At 34.4% G+C, this 16,598-nt stretch overlaps 3 protein-coding genes across 5 annotated transcripts; all 3 read left to right on the plus strand.

Moving 5' to 3' along the window:
* The first annotated feature begins 382 nt into the window (after positions 1–382).
* Positions 383–10,577, plus strand: LOC108783041 (uncharacterized). 3 transcript variants are annotated; one of them, XM_018551485.1, is made up of 13 exons: positions 383–1,040; positions 3,532–3,682; positions 3,769–3,982; positions 4,251–4,346; positions 4,720–4,957; positions 5,103–5,407; positions 5,489–7,106; positions 7,200–7,489; positions 7,596–7,680; positions 7,757–8,099; positions 8,234–8,474; positions 8,552–9,411; positions 9,686–10,577. In XM_018551485.1, exons 1-13 carry the CDS (start codon positions 815–817, stop codon positions 9,855–9,857), a joined length of 4,839 nt encoding a protein of 1,612 aa, XP_018406987.1. In that variant the 5' UTR covers positions 383–814; the 3' UTR covers positions 9,858–10,577. The 3 variants fall into 3 exon arrangements, with proteins under 3 accessions (XP_018406987.1, XP_018406989.1, XP_018406988.1); XM_018551487.1 differs by having other exon boundaries at positions 9,650–9,766; XM_018551486.1 differs by lacking the exon at positions 4,251–4,346.
* A 488-nt stretch (positions 10,578–11,065) lies between these two features.
* Positions 11,066–13,155, plus strand: LOC108783035 (uncharacterized). The gene is made up of 4 exons (XM_018551473.1): positions 11,066–11,512; positions 11,838–12,047; positions 12,414–12,587; positions 12,694–13,155. The coding sequence occupies exons 1-4, from the start codon at positions 11,468–11,470 to the stop codon at positions 13,033–13,035; spliced, it is 771 nt and encodes a 256-aa protein (XP_018406975.1). The 5' UTR covers positions 11,066–11,467; the 3' UTR covers positions 13,036–13,155.
* A 718-nt stretch (positions 13,156–13,873) lies between these two features.
* Positions 13,874–15,713, plus strand: LOC108783036 (uncharacterized). Its single transcript, XM_018551474.1, has 4 exons — positions 13,874–13,948; positions 14,245–14,463; positions 15,023–15,196; positions 15,302–15,713. The coding sequence occupies exons 1-4, from the start codon at positions 13,904–13,906 to the stop codon at positions 15,596–15,598; spliced, it is 735 nt and encodes a 244-aa protein (XP_018406976.1). The 5' UTR covers positions 13,874–13,903; the 3' UTR covers positions 15,599–15,713.
* Positions 15,714–16,598: the final 885 nt, after the last annotated feature.

Genomic DNA, 16,598 nt, shown 5'->3' on the forward strand with positions numbered 1-16,598 from the left:
AACGGAACTTTGCGTAACAATGTTCCAGACCTGACGTGTGCTTCATATACCTTTCAAGCGGTTTTTACGTTACGTCGAAATTTCCAAAAATTCGTTTTATAATCATCATAATGAATTTTCGACTCTGACAGCAAATAAATCTTTGACATCGTTTAGAATGGGGCCTAAGGTGATCGACGAGTATTCGTGTTATATTGAAAATTATATGCAATACAAAAATATCGTCTAAACGTTCAACTTTCAACGGTTTAACATTATCGGTTTCATAAAATTTACGATTTGTACAATATATAGAGAATAACTATATTAACGTCTGAAATATCTTTGAATCTATAAGATCTAGAGAAAAATTTGTATATACTATATATATTCATAGATATTTTATAACGGACGGATTGCAACGTGGATATTAGCGTTCCAGATGATCGAATCATTTCAATGTGCGTCTCTTCTCGCGTCCAACGTCATCGTCGATGTCGATCGTGTCTATCTCGGGGTCGATGTGACTGTTGGCTCGGATCAGATTTGACGAAGGATCAAGAGTAGCATAAAAGGCTCAACATAAAAACGACAGAGAATCTAGAATAAAAAAATAAGAAGAAAGACACTTTGCGTGCTCATCGCTGTATAGAGTGTATCATTGCGCAACGACCGTCTCGCGTTATCGCGATATCATATCATATACAGATTTGGACGGTTCAACGATTAGTGAGTCATTAATTGTCAGTTGCGCGCACGGACGGAAACGCTATTATGATATAGCGGGACGGCCGGGAGCGCCGAATCCGACGTCGTCCTCGTCCGTCGTCGACGAATGATGTTAGTGTTGCTGCTGTGTATCGTCATGAAGATAGCAGAGATCTCCGTGGGCCGGACGAGTCCCATGGCGCGGCCACCGCCGCCGCCGCCACCCACTTGTGACAGTAATTGCGACCGTTGCGACAGACGATGTAGGCGATGCAGGCGATGCAGGCGATCGTCGCCCAAGCGTAGGCACCGCCGGCAATCCTACGGCGATTACAGATGCATCTCGCGGAAATGTAAGGACGGATTTTATCGCCGCGTCAAGCTCGACGATCGAATCCTGCACTTGTCAAGCTCGCCCGTGTCAATTTTAATTAAAGGACTTTGCGTTTATTGATATATACGAGAGCATGAGTGAGGAAATGTTATTTACTTCTGCCAACTTTAGACTAACTTTTAATCTCAGTTTTTCATCTTTATCTTTATCTTTTTTCAATTTGTTGTTAGAACTAGAAAGAGATGAAAAGTAAATTAAACTGAGATTAAAAAGTGAATTTTACATTGATGGAAACCCAGACAGCACAGTAATGTTGAAAAAAATGTATTTAAAACGAACACGTTGGACGTTTGAACATATTAAAAACATCCAGATTAGATTCATGGATGTTTTAAAAACGTTTTAAAAACGTCCAGTGTTACCATTTTGGACTTCTTAAAAACATCTATTTTTAGAATGCAATAGACTAAAGCTGGACTAAATTTATTAATTTAGTTCAGTTAATTTAGTCCAAATTTGTTTAATCTATTTATTAAACAAATTTTAGATCACAATCTAGACAAATCTTGCCCGCTGGAAGCTAACAAAAGTAAAACTTTTTATGCGATCTTAAAAAAATTTTTACTTGGAAAATCAGCGAAAGCAACACGTTGCAAACAGACTTAGAAAATTTTTTAAATATTCAAATGTAAATATACTTCGTACATTGAGTAACGTACGTTTTTAAAACATTCGTACTAAGTCCATGGACGTTTAAACCAGATTGAAACCAAAAGTCTGAATGTCTAATCGACGTTCTGTGCTGTTAGGGAATAAGTATAATAATAAGTTGAAAAAATTGTATTGGGTTCGGGAAAAAGTCCTTTCATATACAAAAGAACCCAACTCATTATTTGTTACGAAATTTTCGTTGCAATTACATCATTCGATAGAGCAAATTTTCAGCTTTAAGAATCAGTTTTTTAAATTGCGGTATGATGATTTTTAACGGAGTTATGCAATCAAAATCAGAATGCTCCTTCACTTGGGAACAAAAAATCGTAGGAACATTTAAAGAAAAACGATTTTGTAGGAAAAGCTTCAAACTTTCACGTTATAGGTAGTCAAAATTTTCGCAAATTTTTTTTGTACATGGCAGATCCCACAAAGTGAGAAGGATTTCTCTTTTTTTCAGCAATTTTTTCTATATGTAAAAATTGCTAAATTCACGTGAACTGAAAAATTATAACTTTTTAAAGTATATAGAGATTTCAAGCTTTTTTTTAAATTTAAATTTCGTTCATTTTTAACAGAATATATTGTTAAATAAATCTTTTTTTTTACATATATGTAAAAGATTTTTTTGCAACAATATTATGTTTTATACACATTTTCCCAATAATTATGATAAATATTTATGGAGGAAGCATGCAAATTTAAATAAACTTACATAAATGCTGCAGATATATGATAAACAAGTTAAAAAATTTGCTGATAAAAAAATGAAATGCGGAGAAGATGCGATTAAATCAAATATAGATATATAAAATATTTTTTCGTTGAAGGAGGAAGTTGGAAAGAAAACGTGATTTTGTAGCAAGTATGGAATTGAGAAGAACATATACATCGAACTCCATTCGATCATATATATGTATATATATTGTCACCTTTTTTATTGCTTCTTGCTAAAGTTGGGATAGAGGGATCAAGTTTAAACGATAGCTATATTATGTAAACCTATTCTCGTTACTTTCTCGTATAAATTTAGAATTTCTATTCACATGTGCTGGAATATCGAATGTTGGGGGGAATCAATATTCGGATAATTAAAACATTCTATTATCAAGTGCAGAGAACGCGGGAAAGTGCAACCAATACGGTCCAGTACAGAGTACAAGAGTACAGTACAGATAGAGATAGTCACGTCGCAGGACTCGCAGGTAGTATGGGATTTGTACAACGTGCGACCGACCGTAACATAACCGCGACGACCGTAATCGTAAATGATCACTAAAGTACGACGAGCTGTTTCGAGAGATCCGGCGATTGCTCGCGATTACGGGCGCCGCTGTGTATGCGCGGGATCGTTCGTTCCAAGTAATCCAAGTTGTCAGAGAGAGAAGGAGGGAGAAAGAGACTGGGACTGTAGGGTTACGAAACTGCGATGCACGAGCTGTATTTTTCCGCGACTTTTATGACGCGAGTCGCTGAATCGTTCAAGTCCTACTACGGACGTGAATCGCGGACGCCTCGGCGAGTCTGTGTCATATTGTCACTGCTGTCAATATTAATGCCAATGCCACTGAAAGCTGCGACATAAGCTCTACCTTCGTAAGTCGTCTCGTAAACGCTTCTCTCCCTCGAATTTCTCTACGATGCTAATAAGAATTTCGTCGCTTCACAGTTAATTCGATTACTTCACGTAGGAAGCGAAATTTATTATGCGCATACTTGGCATACCTCTCGTTATGACACTCGTTTATGTAAATACATATTTTTCTTGCTATACAATGACCTAGTTTCCCCTTCAGTCGCAGGAGAAGGCATAGCAGTGATGGAAGAGCCACAAACTCCAGGTTCAGATTGCAATTCTAACCCAGCGACAGATTCCATTCAGCAGGATCTGGTTGGGTCCGAGTTTGTCCAAGACAATGTCGAATATCAATGGTTTATCGATTATGGGTAAGCGACTTGACACTTGTGTCTATTTTGTTACTTAATATTGTTTTCCGATATTAAAATCTGAAAAAAACATCCCAAACTTGTAGATACAGAGATGGAGGACTACATATCCATCCCAGTGTTCTTTCATCTCTTTCTGCATCCTACACTCCCAAGGATCTGGGTTATTATGACGACCTTGCTCGGAATTTGGATGCTAATCTGGCGGAAATTGACATGGAAAGCTTTCGTACGGCGGACATTCATACCCTCCTTACAGCTCTACCTGTCATGTGTACGGAACCAGTTCAACATTCCGAAGTAAATACATAAATTAAATTAACCTCTATCATTGCAAATTCATTATCTGAGCCGAACTGTAAACTGACAGATGCTAAATGTGAGAATACATATCATGGAAATTGTAAAATATGATCAGTTTCATGACAAATCTTTTGTGAATTTGTGGCAGTTTACATGAAGCTTTATATCAAGATAGGATTCCGGTTTTGCCCACTTTTGCGTTGTTTTATTTTAAAATTTTTTATATAACATTCTAAGTCTGGTATATGTTCCATTACCATCACAGTTTAACTATCAAAGGGAACAGTATGCCAGTATATCTGGATCTGTCATGGAAAAGCTTGACATCGGTTCCTCCATCAGCCCTCATACCAGTAGCCAGGTATGACAACGGCTGACGAAAGCACAAACCCAATTGCTATAAACATTGTTACCCATACATTTGACAGTCAACCAGTCTCACTAACAATTTTACAGTTCAGTTTGCATTTTTTGCATGTGTACAAATGTAATGTTATAATATTAAATTTAATTAATATTAATGAAATGAAATCCTAATAATCTCCCTAATAGTAACAAAACTTTAGTTAATACTTCAAAATATATAATCCCAGATTTAATATTAATTAAAATCTTGACTAGTACTGTATATAAGTGTATATTTTATACAAAAAAAAGTTTTAATTTTCTAATTACGATTTTTTTTATTTTATAATCCTACAATTTATGAATTAATAATATATTACTATTTAAAGGGAGAAGATTCCGCATGTTCCACCGCTGATACAATATCTATATGCAAGTCGTCGTTGCTATTTTCTCCAGTAAAAGAAACCCCAATGCTACCACCAGGTGGTAGTTACAGCGTAGATTCTCTGGACTGCGAAGATATGTTACTCACCTGTCAAACGAATAATAAAAACAATTATACTATTGCTTTTGAGGGCAGCATGACTATGTATTCGGATGGCTCTCAAGATTTTGAAAACCATGGTAATGTATATGCTGTGTAATGACAGTTTAATACAAATTATTTTTAAATATTTATTAATTGAAAGTAATTTTCCTTTTAAAATTTTTCTACTGTATTCTTTTCGTTTCTTTTTTTAAATTATTCAACTCATTATTATTTTCTCAGATAAACACAAAACATATGAATCACCAGACGTATTTTATGATAAACCAAAAGATATAAAAACTATGCTGGATTTATCAATGGCATGTTCAGATTCAAAGATATATACGACATGGAGTAATTTGAAACATTCCTCTATGAATAAAGTAATAACTCGTCATCCTTCCGGTAACAATAACACAATACCAGATATCTCTCAAAGTGCTGCTAATCTGACGCTCGGCGGGGTGAATAAACGGAGTCAAAGCTTACCGGATTTGTCTCGCGTTCATGAATTCCAGCATACCAATATACCTCTTAATTTTAGTGTAAGCATCCAGATGAATTTACTTATATGACTTGTAATAATCGTATTTAGTGATGTTATAATGTAAATTTTATTCTTACAGGTTGATTCCGCTGAATCAAGTAATCATATGCAGCGATTGCATAGTTCTGGATCGGCAATGAGTCGTTCGACAAATGCGGAAAGTTTGGACAATGGAGAAAATGTTGGTACAAAAAAGTTGCAAAATTTGAGTCTCGTCAGACTGTTTATGAAGCAAAAGAGCATGAGTGTGGAAGGAATGAGTCTTACTTTGGATCAATCGGATTCCGTTAGTGATAACAGTGGCTGGCCTACTAGCAATAGTGGCAGCGATAGCGCGACCAATACGAACACTCAGATTCAACGGCAAAATGGTCAAGATAATATCTGTGACCGTCGTGTGCCCGAAAACGATTTCTCGATAAATTGGATTAGGCGCGATGTGACTACTAATCGTGACGTGGAAAATCAGAGGGATAGCTTGAACGTTTTAAAGTGTGCGATACGAAACAAAGACAATAAAGTCGAAATGGCATCATCTGCATCGGTGGAAGAACTCTCGGAGAGCACATCTAAGTCTGGCTGTACGAACGATCAACGAAGCTTCGATATCAACAATCCCTATGAACAGAAAAACGGTTGGGCTGGCTTAATGGAAAAGAAACATCCGATATGTCGAACAACAGGTATTCAAGCCAACGCGGAAATGGAGGACAACGCAGTTCAAACTTCCTTAATTTTTGCCGCGCTGAGGGAGAAACATGGTTTCCCTCTCTTACAAGAAACAACAGTTAACAAAAAGCCTGTATATGTCGTATATCCAAATTATACATTGCCCGATCTGTCGTTTCTCAAGATTAAAGATACTAAAATTGATAACATCGCGTTGAAACCACATACATTTGATAGAAGCAAGATGGAATGGAAACGTGCCGTTCGTTCAAGTAGACCATTTTCATGTAACGATATCGATGCTCTACGACAACGTGGATTCGCGCATATAAAGGATTGGGAGTCGCTTACGTTCCTTTTACCATATGAATACAAAAAGATTTTACATGATGTACCAGAAGTATCGAGATACATTAATATCAATGAGGAGGTTAAACGACCCTTATTCTGTTTGTCTCCACCAATGCGTCATAAAACACGACCAATCAGCGAAATTATACCAAATACTACTTCATCAACGAGCAGTACCGCGACGCAACCATCATCCGGGTATAGAGGCTCGTCGACGATTTTAACCGATTCTTCGACAAATCAGCAGCCATTGTCGAACAATGCGATCAATCCGTTGTATTTATATCGATATGACAGTATGAGTTCGGAGGCCAGTTTGAATAACGACAAGAAGATGCATAGGTTCAATCAAACGAGGCAGGCTTGTCCGTCTCTTCCAAAGCGATCCGTATCCTTACCGCAAGGCGAGGGTGAATCTGATAATGGCAGAGTACCGCCGCGACCTCCATTGCCGAGAAGTATTTTACGAAAGAATAAGGTACTTGCGAGTAAACGATACAGCATGTTCGAGATGGGAGATGTTGGCGAGCAATCGGAAGAATCTGTGGAAATAAACAAGAGAATGTCTTTGCAAGAGCCATATTACATGAATAATGACTTGCAGTTATTATGTCGCGAAAGAACGATCGATTCAGAAAAGGATGTCGATGAAACGGAAGCGGAGAGATATCTTAAAGGTAAGGATGAGTCATTTGGCATTTGTTTTCTGATTGTTTTTAACTGTCGACCTATATTTATTCTCAACACCCTTTACAATATAATTATTGCAGAGAAATTAAACGACATTACAAATAATGCGAACATGGAGTCGGAGACTTCTCAGAATAGCGACGATGATATCAAACAATTAGAAGAATATTTGAAACGTAGCGCAATCTCGTCGCAAAGCAGCGACGGAGATATTGACAATGCTGAAGTAAAAGTTAGATCGTACGTAAGAAAGTTTTTAGCTTTGAGAATGAACAAGGATCCGCTTGTTAGAAATATTGATGTAGGAGAATCACAAAGAAAAACCGTCAGTTTTGCCACGCACCAAAGAAAAAAACATCTGGACGCAAAGGTAAATCACTAATACTAATTTTAGCATTAGCAAATTTTTGTGTGTGTATGTACTTGTTTTAATATATATATATATATTTACATATAAGGGTATTTATTCATTTCAGCTAAATAATCTGAATATCGTCGTAAATGAACAAAGTCACGATCAGGCAACTGAAGATAAATTAATAGAATTAGAAGAAAAGAAAAGTATGCGCGTTTTATTTATTATTTAATCTAATTTTATTGAAGCTCTCAAAATCTTTAATATGGTACTCTTTTTCAGAAATGGTATTGTCTGTAAATAGAGCGGTTGATCTTTTATTGAAGTATTGGAATGCTGACTCCAATCATAGTCGTCCTAATTATAACGAAAGGAACGAGTGCGCTCAAATTTGTCTAAGCAATCTGTGCCCAGCTTTATATGCTATTATGTCGGATGGCTTGAAACCCCATTTGAATTCCACCTTTGGACCAATTACTAATAGCGTTTGGCAGGTTGTCGAAGCTAGTTCTCAACAAGGACCCCTCACAAAGACGTTGAATGAATTAGTGCAGAGAATTAATGGCGAAGATGTTATTACAGAAGGAATGTTAAAGTTCCATGCATTTGTATTTGGCTTGTTGAAGTAAGTTAGAATCGCTAGTCTTTCTCTCATTCTGTACATACATCGTTACATTACGTTACATTATTTCATATATATAGTTTTTATCCGTTTAACATATTGATTGTATAATTAATCTATTTCATTCTCTTTTCTAGTCTAAGAGCTTTGGATGCATGGTTTGCATATTTATGTACACGTGAATCAATCTTACGGAAACATTACAGTAACAATAGCTTATTCGTCGCGGCTTTGGCCAATGCGAATGTCCGAGAAATCGTTGATTCGTTGTTGTACATCTTGAATCCACTTGCATTTTGTCCATTTCACTTGGATCTTCTCTATCAGTATCGCCAATTGCAAAATAGTTTTGGGAATGTGAATAATCATACTGTGAATGTAAGTAAACCTATCATTCTCGATTTCTTTTGTACGATACATGCTATTGCGCGCGTTCATTTCATGCGATTTTCTAGGTCTTGAGCTTTAGAAATGCCGATCTGACTATGAAAGATCTTGAGGCTGACGAAACGGAATCCTGCAGAATGGTTTCTAGTCCGAAAAAGATACGACCAAGATCTTGCATTGCTTATAACATGGATGATAAATGCAACATTCTGCATAAAGGCGATCTTCAAAATGCAAAAAAACGTTTCAGTGCCATAAATCCGAAGGCGTTTTACGCATTGGACAAATTGACTTCTGAGGATTCTGAAGATTACACAGATAGTTTGGAACATTCTCCTTTAAATAAAAAAGCAAGCAAGCAGTCGCAATCTAAACTTCTTAATCCGGATAAATCGAGTGACGACAATGGTCTCTCTGTTGAAACAAAATTCAAAAAATTGCAGGAAAAATGGGAGTTAATGGGTAAGGAAGGTAATAATAAGGGTCAACCTGTTGCAATGACTCCCTCGTCGCCTGTCCGGACATTTGGAGTATTAGGGAAATCAAAGATACCTAGATTGCTCACGTCACCAGTGAAGCAGTCTAATGTTGCGACGAATATCGTTGGAAAATCGTCAAAATCACCCATGTCGGGAGTCTCTTCATTGAAGAAGCCCGCTAATCTTCCTACGACAAAGACAACCCTAAAGAAACCTATAGATACGAAAGTGAGAGACGTGACGCGTCGTACGAGTCGCGTTGATCAGGATACTCTAGGCGTGACACGAATTCATACTGCACGCCCGAGTTCCTTACCATATAAATCTCATGGAGTAACGTCGAATGACAAGAATCTAATATCGCCTCACAGACGAGCCGTTTCGACCTCTCTACCACGACCAACTGTTACTACAGTTTCGAGAACACCGGTTTCAAAACATCCACACAAGTAAATATAAATGATTTCATATGAGCGTACTATTTTTTTTTTTTAATCTATTATCTTTTCTCTCTAGTTTTATATATTGGTTGCAAATATTATTCATTTATACAAGCTATCTATTTCATATCTATATTACAAATGAAATAATGTAACTCTTTTGTTTATACATTTATTTACATCACGCTTTTCTACTTTTTGTTCTGCTTTGTATTTTAGCCCTTTTCTTTGTTCTCTCTTTCTTTAGATATGTACGATAACGGTTCGCGCATCTCGATTGCAGAGAGGTCCGTACTCTCACTCATAGGATACCGTCGGACACTGGTCATCTTTCATTCGCAGAGGGGGAGAAACTGAAAGTAATATTAGAGGTGGATAATAAGTGGTTATTGTGCGCGAAAGGTGATCGAAGAGGTTTGGTACCACGAGCATGTGTACGCACCGTTCAAACTTAGCCCCTCTTCTCGACAACCCTTCACGATCGCAATTGTAACCATAATCCTACTCAACGGTCATATCTGTAATTTCATCTTCAAAAATGGGACGAAGATGAGCGAATTGCGAGGACGAGCTGAAAAGTTCAAATTACCTAAATATCTCGAGGCGATATATAAGTGATGTACAGTGTATTAAAATTGTTTTTAAGCCATATGATATAATACGCATTATCACGCGCTTGTAAAGTTACTTTTAACAGAAGTTTAATCGAAAACATTTCGTTTCTATGGAAATGCGACAGTAGTATTATCGCTAGCGGCGCCATCGAAGATAGAGATATCACCTAGTCATAGGCTTTTTTTAGACGACATATTTATTTTATTTAGATTGATTTATTTTAGAACGATGTACAAATGCGTGGATAACGATTCGATATATCCTCGACGAATAAAAAGCCGAAAACAGTGTGTACTAATCTACACATATTATGAATGTGTGTGTGTAACTGTGATCCTAGTAAATAGGCGATTTAGTTTATTAGTACGAACGCGCGGTGTACATATTGTTTTGATGTTTAGATACTGTGACTTGATAATTTATTTATATCTCTATACTTTTTACATCGCGCAACAACGATTCTTTATTCTGATTTTATTTAAGTCGATATGCACTTTCGCGATGGCGGCGATTACATTTTTTACATGCTTCATGGTATTTCCTGATCATATATACATATATGTATACGTATATACATATATGTATGTGTTACGATATATAATATAATCAAATAAAGTCTGTTGTGAATTATATTTAGAAATGTATGTAGTCTATCAATTACATCAAATGCAACTCAATGCAACATGGAATGTCTTTTTAATACCATTTTGGTTTATGATCTAACGAAGTAATCTACTTTTATATGATCTTATATCACAAAAGTAACTGCATTAAGGCTTATATTTTTTTAATTCACTTCTATCTAAAAGAATTTTTATCCGAAGTTGCAGGTTCGTCAAAATTATTTCAATTCTAATAATTTTTAATAATTATCAATTATTTGCAAATCCTATACGATATGACGATTATATATAATATTAATAACTTTCATTAATGAAAGCATCTTCTTTTATTTAACAAAGAAAATTTCTTGTTGCAAGTGGATTATATATAGAATATTACATAATAAATTTTCTGCGAAAAAGATAATTTGAAGTTTGAACATTTACAGAGAACAGTCACAGAAACACTTGTTCACACTTTTTATGACATCTGTCTGGAGTTTCAAGCCGTTATAATAGCAAAAATAACTGTTTAATGTAAAAGTAATGAGTTATCGTTACTTTGCGGAATTTTTACAGCTTGCTTAGAATAAATATAAGTTAGAGAAAATAGAGTGGCTTTGTTCGATATAAAATCACAGCGAAGGATAAGGGCCGATAAGAGGGGGAATACTGTTGTTACGTAAATATTTAGACAGATTTTATTATCGCGTTATCTCTACAATCGTTATCGAAATAATCATTTATATTCCAAGACGTGCATATATAAAAAGGCGCAATTAATATCACTTGTCAGTCAGCCGATTTTTGCTGTGAATGATATCTTGGTGATATCGATAACTACAATCATGAGGATCACCATCGCATTGTCCTTTTTGGCTGTGCTTTATACCGTAAGTTTCTTGTTGAGAAATGATTTATAATAAAAAAAAGAGAAATGCTTGACAGATGCATTACAGTTTTGAATTTTATTTGTGCAGAGTTTTTATTCGAAACATAATAAGATTTAGTAATAAAATTGATCATTGTTAAACAAGAAAAATGTTTGTGCTCTCCTCATTGATTATAAAAATTCTAGTTTTATTTTTTCGTACAATATTTTTATCGATTAAAACTGAAATATTGATCATATATTAATTGAAATGGACAAAAGTGTAGTTGCAATCGATCAAACGCGATGCACTCATTATTTTTTACCCCTTATCCTATCAACTTTAGGTCGAGGCTATTCCAACAGATTCGAATGATTTGGAAATTTTGAGACTTCGAGTGAGGGAACTGAAATGGAATGTAGAGACTGTTATACGTCAACTTGAGTTACTTCGTACTCGGACAGAAGAAGATACCCTTCAAAAAGTTTCCTTAAAGTGGAGTGAAGAACAAGACAGTCACAGAGAATATAAAACTTTATTAATTTCTGGGATACGTGTAAGTAATAATTAAAAATGATCCGTGACTATATACAAGACGCTGTATAATTTTCTCTATTTATTTTATAATTATTCGCAAATCTGTACAAATTGTCATTAAATCTTCAAAATGTAACTCGTACATTATGATCTGAACATTTAATCTTAACTTATATTTTTTAATTTAGATTACAAAATTATTTAATTATAGTTCATCAATTTGTGTGAATCTTAAACTGATTGTATAACAGATTAAAGATATACATAAAATTCCGTGCATAATAATCATTCGACGACTTTGATATTTGATGAAACCCCTATTATAAGACCCTAACGTATATTGTAATTCATTTGTGTATTATACCAATAATTTATTTATTCTTAGACTGAAATAAACATCGCTAAGACGGCAGGTAAAGACGTGACCTCATGCTACGACGAAGCCATCGAAGGTATCAAAAAGAATGAGCAACTAGCATATAAGGAAGGTTCAAAATGCGAAGACTTCGCTGGAAATTCCATCCATAACAACCTTGGCTTTATCGATAATCTCATTTCAGTAAGCTTTTTCACGACAATTACATATAGATTGCGCGATCAATTTTTTCATCCTAATTAGAATTAATGAAGTTCCAATAAAATTTCAATCTTTAATCTTTTTCCAGACCGGAGACGCGTTGTCGTTGCAGTCGGATAGTATCTTCTTGAATTGTCACGATAGCGACATTTACAGGATGCGGAGTTGCATCCTCAATGAACTGACGAATGCAGAAAGCTCTCTGAAGACCTTGGAGAACGACAGTGTTACTGCAGAGTTGACCATTGCACCCGTGTCCAAGAATGTTGTTACGCAGGCCACCAACTGTATCAAACAGGCTTACTCCCTTACGTATACGGAGGGGTCGGCGATCAGAATGAGAGTTACTCAATGTATTGAAACACTGAGCGTGCCAACTACGACGGCACCTGCGACAACTACGACGATAGAGCCTCCGCAAGAAGAATAATTTCATTTTAAATCTACCGGGTTTACTATTTATTTTTCTTTTTGTTGAAGGTGATTCTAAAAGAGAACAAATCAAGATTACCATTAAAAAAAAAGAACGTCATAATTCGTACTGAATAATACTAGCATAATTCGTATAGAATGTTCCTCGAATTCGTGGTGCTAGAATATTTTTCGAAAGAGTGTAATCTGTTATGTAATATGAGAGAAATAAAAAATATCTTTACAAAACAAGAATTACTTATTCACGCAATTCCTTATGTATACAATATAATATATTTGCTTGTAGTTGACCTTCAGCGGGCGTACATTTCGCGTAAGATCGCAAAAGATTCAATGCGATAAGCCGTGTCTTATCTTTATACAAATGAATCCTAACACGCGATATCAGCTTTACGAAATCTGATCATTGAATCTATTATTCGATTTATGTAGTGATAATAAGTAGCATCCACGGTCACGTGTTAACTCGGCAATCCTTTTATTATTAAAATGTTACCTACAAGATTAAAGAAGGAACATTGTGTGATCATATAATATTCAAGTAAACTCTATAATTAGATTTAAAAAAATTCAAATAAGACAAAAGTAGATACTAGTCAGTGACAAAAATGTGAATAACAAGGATATTTACATATTTTTGACTCGATATCTTTGAGATCAGACATTCTTCGACATTGATATAATTAAGCAGGAATATGGCTTATCTCGTTAATTCTCCCCTCTTATCCATCTTTCAAAGCTTCCGAATGCTTTTTTTTATCATACCTATTATATATAAAAAGGCGCGCAATTAATGTAGTACTTATCAGTTACTCGAATTCGCGTATCAACACAGGCACTCCCAAGTGATACCGCAACAAGCAAGCATGAAATTCGCTATAGCATTGTGCTTTTCGGCTATATTTTGTACCGTAAGTTCTTATCTTTTCTTTCTGAGAAAAGATCGTGAAAAAGATGTCCAAAATAGATATAAACGTTTAATTAACATATAATACCATTTTTAATGGAACGAATGTTTGATAAAATGCTTTGAATTGTTTAATTTGCTTTTTTAATCGCTTAAAGTTACATTTTTATTGTCTTGTAGTCTCGTTGACTAAACTGAAATTAGTCTAAATCAGCGAGATGTATAAAAAATGCATGATTGCTCGAAATAACACTTTCTTTAAATATCATTAATATATCATATGGCATTCGTTTTTCGTAGGTTTATGCTTCCATAATTCCAATAGACTTTGCCTATTTAGAAGATGAGCAGTTTATAAAAATAAAAAATGCGATATTGAATGTGGAACGTATCGTACAACGAATTGAACGTGTCCAGGCTGATACTAAAGAGGATGCTCTATTGACAGTTACAAAAAGATGGAATCAACAAATAAATAATTACAGAGATTACGTTAATCTATTGGTCGACTCGATGCGCGTGAGTAATAATTAGAATCGTTTTGCAATCGAGATACTCACACCTTTATTTTGTTCACTTATTGTTCGTAATTAATTACGTACGCGGTTGTTATTAAATAATATTTTATAATATATCATATTACACCGAATAAATATTTTTAGGTTTAATATTATGAAAAAATGTATATATATGTATATTATATTATAAAATTTTGTGTTGTACTAAAAACGATCCATCAGTAAGTAATAAACACATCACACAATAAAATATATATAATATTAATATCTTAATTTTACACTCAACAATATACGTATAAATATAATAGAAGATGTATATACACTGTAACAATAATTGTTGAATATAAAATTATTATTACACATTTATGATGTTATATATGTTACTGTTGGTAGTGCTTACTTGAGATGTAGTGTTTTAGAGCCAATCGTTTTTTAAAAACAGATATCAGGCGATAACTTCGTTTTCATAATTCATATAAAATTGAGCCAAATTTGTCACAAATTAAATTTGCAAACATATCAAATGAGTATTACTAGTCATTTATACCTTTGCATTTTAGAGGGAAATAAATAACGCTAAATTTAAAGGGGTAGATGCACAATACTGTTACGATACTAATTTCTGGGCTATAAACGAGCATGGCGACACAGCGTATCAATCTGCTACAAAATGTCAAGAATCTGCTGAGAAGAACATTGGGAGTAGCATTGGGTTTCTCGATAGCCTCAAGTCGGTAGGTTCTCATTGTGTTATTATTTGATCATATCAAATCTCTTTGCGACCTGAATGTAATTACCATGAATTTAATTATAATAATCGTGTCAATTTTCCTCGACAGCTTGGATACGAGTTGATAAAAGAATTAAATGATGTTGTCCTCAACTGCTATGACGACGATACTACTAAAATGCAGAGCTGCTTCCTTAATGAGTTCGGGAAAATCAATAACGCCGTAAAGGAGTTTGAGCAGGACGCCAAATATATCGAGTACAACGCATTGCCAGCGTCCAACTATGTCATTCTGCAGGCTACCCAATGTCTGAGCAACGCTTACTTGTTGGCGCGCTTCGAAAGCCAAGGCGCAATGATGTCAAACTCTAGATGCATTCGAAACGTCATAAATAAAAAAAACTGAACAGAGTTCAATCTTAAGCTTAAAAGAGTCTAAGCATTTGTCGATTACGGTTTACACTCAAAATGATATTCCGAGAGAAAACAATGCATCTCGAGAAATCAATGCAATTAATTTGACAAAGATATATGCTCTATGTATAATATCATGCATTTATATCGAAGCAAAGTTTCGATTGTCAATAGTGTGCTTTATACAATATATTTTTAAAGGTATTTGTTATGTATGATATACTTGCGAAAAATAAAAATTATTAAAAAATTATTAACAAATGTTATTTATCGATATACATTTCCTTATTCGCTTACAACTGTCATTCATCGTATTTTGAGGAAATTTTCGAAATTGATTGTAATAAGTCGTGCCTTATCGTGGATTATACTCCGTGTTATCTCTCGGATAAAATCTATTAACTTGTCAAAGTAAAAGTATTATAATATTCCATTAAGATATATGATATTTTATTAAGATCTCATGTTTTATATTAAGACGTTAAATATATAAAAGAGTGCAACTATCGATTGTGTCAGTTAGTTTCTGGCAACAATTGAATGATTCTCGAGTGAAATTAACAAGCAAACATGAGAAGTGCCATAGCATTATGCTTTTTAGCTGTACTTTGCATCGTGAGCTTTTCTTCTTTTTTAAAAAATTATTAATAGACGATAATTTTTAGTAGATTTTGTCTTCGTAGAATATTAATTTAAAGTTTAAGATTATTACATTAACATTAAAATTGTATTGTAAAAAGAAAATTATTAAAAGCATTGTCATAAAAAAAAAGAATCAATTTTAAATGAGTGAATCTAAATATTTTTTCTTAAATGAATAAAATTTCCTTTATATCATCTTTCATCGATAATCATAAATCTAATTAAAATTATATATGCATATTAATTGAATGGTACGAAGAATGTTTGTTCAAAGAATTTATTAATATTATTTTTATTTTTGATCTTAGACTGATGCAACTCTTTTGGATATTGTAATACGTCGAGTGTGG

The sequence above is a fragment of the Cyphomyrmex costatus genome, unplaced genomic scaffold (genome assembly GCF_001594065.2).
Source record: "Cyphomyrmex costatus isolate MS0001 unplaced genomic scaffold, Ccosl1.0 scaffold14, whole genome shotgun sequence".
Classification (NCBI taxonomy): domain Eukaryota; kingdom Metazoa; phylum Arthropoda; class Insecta; order Hymenoptera; family Formicidae; genus Cyphomyrmex; species Cyphomyrmex costatus.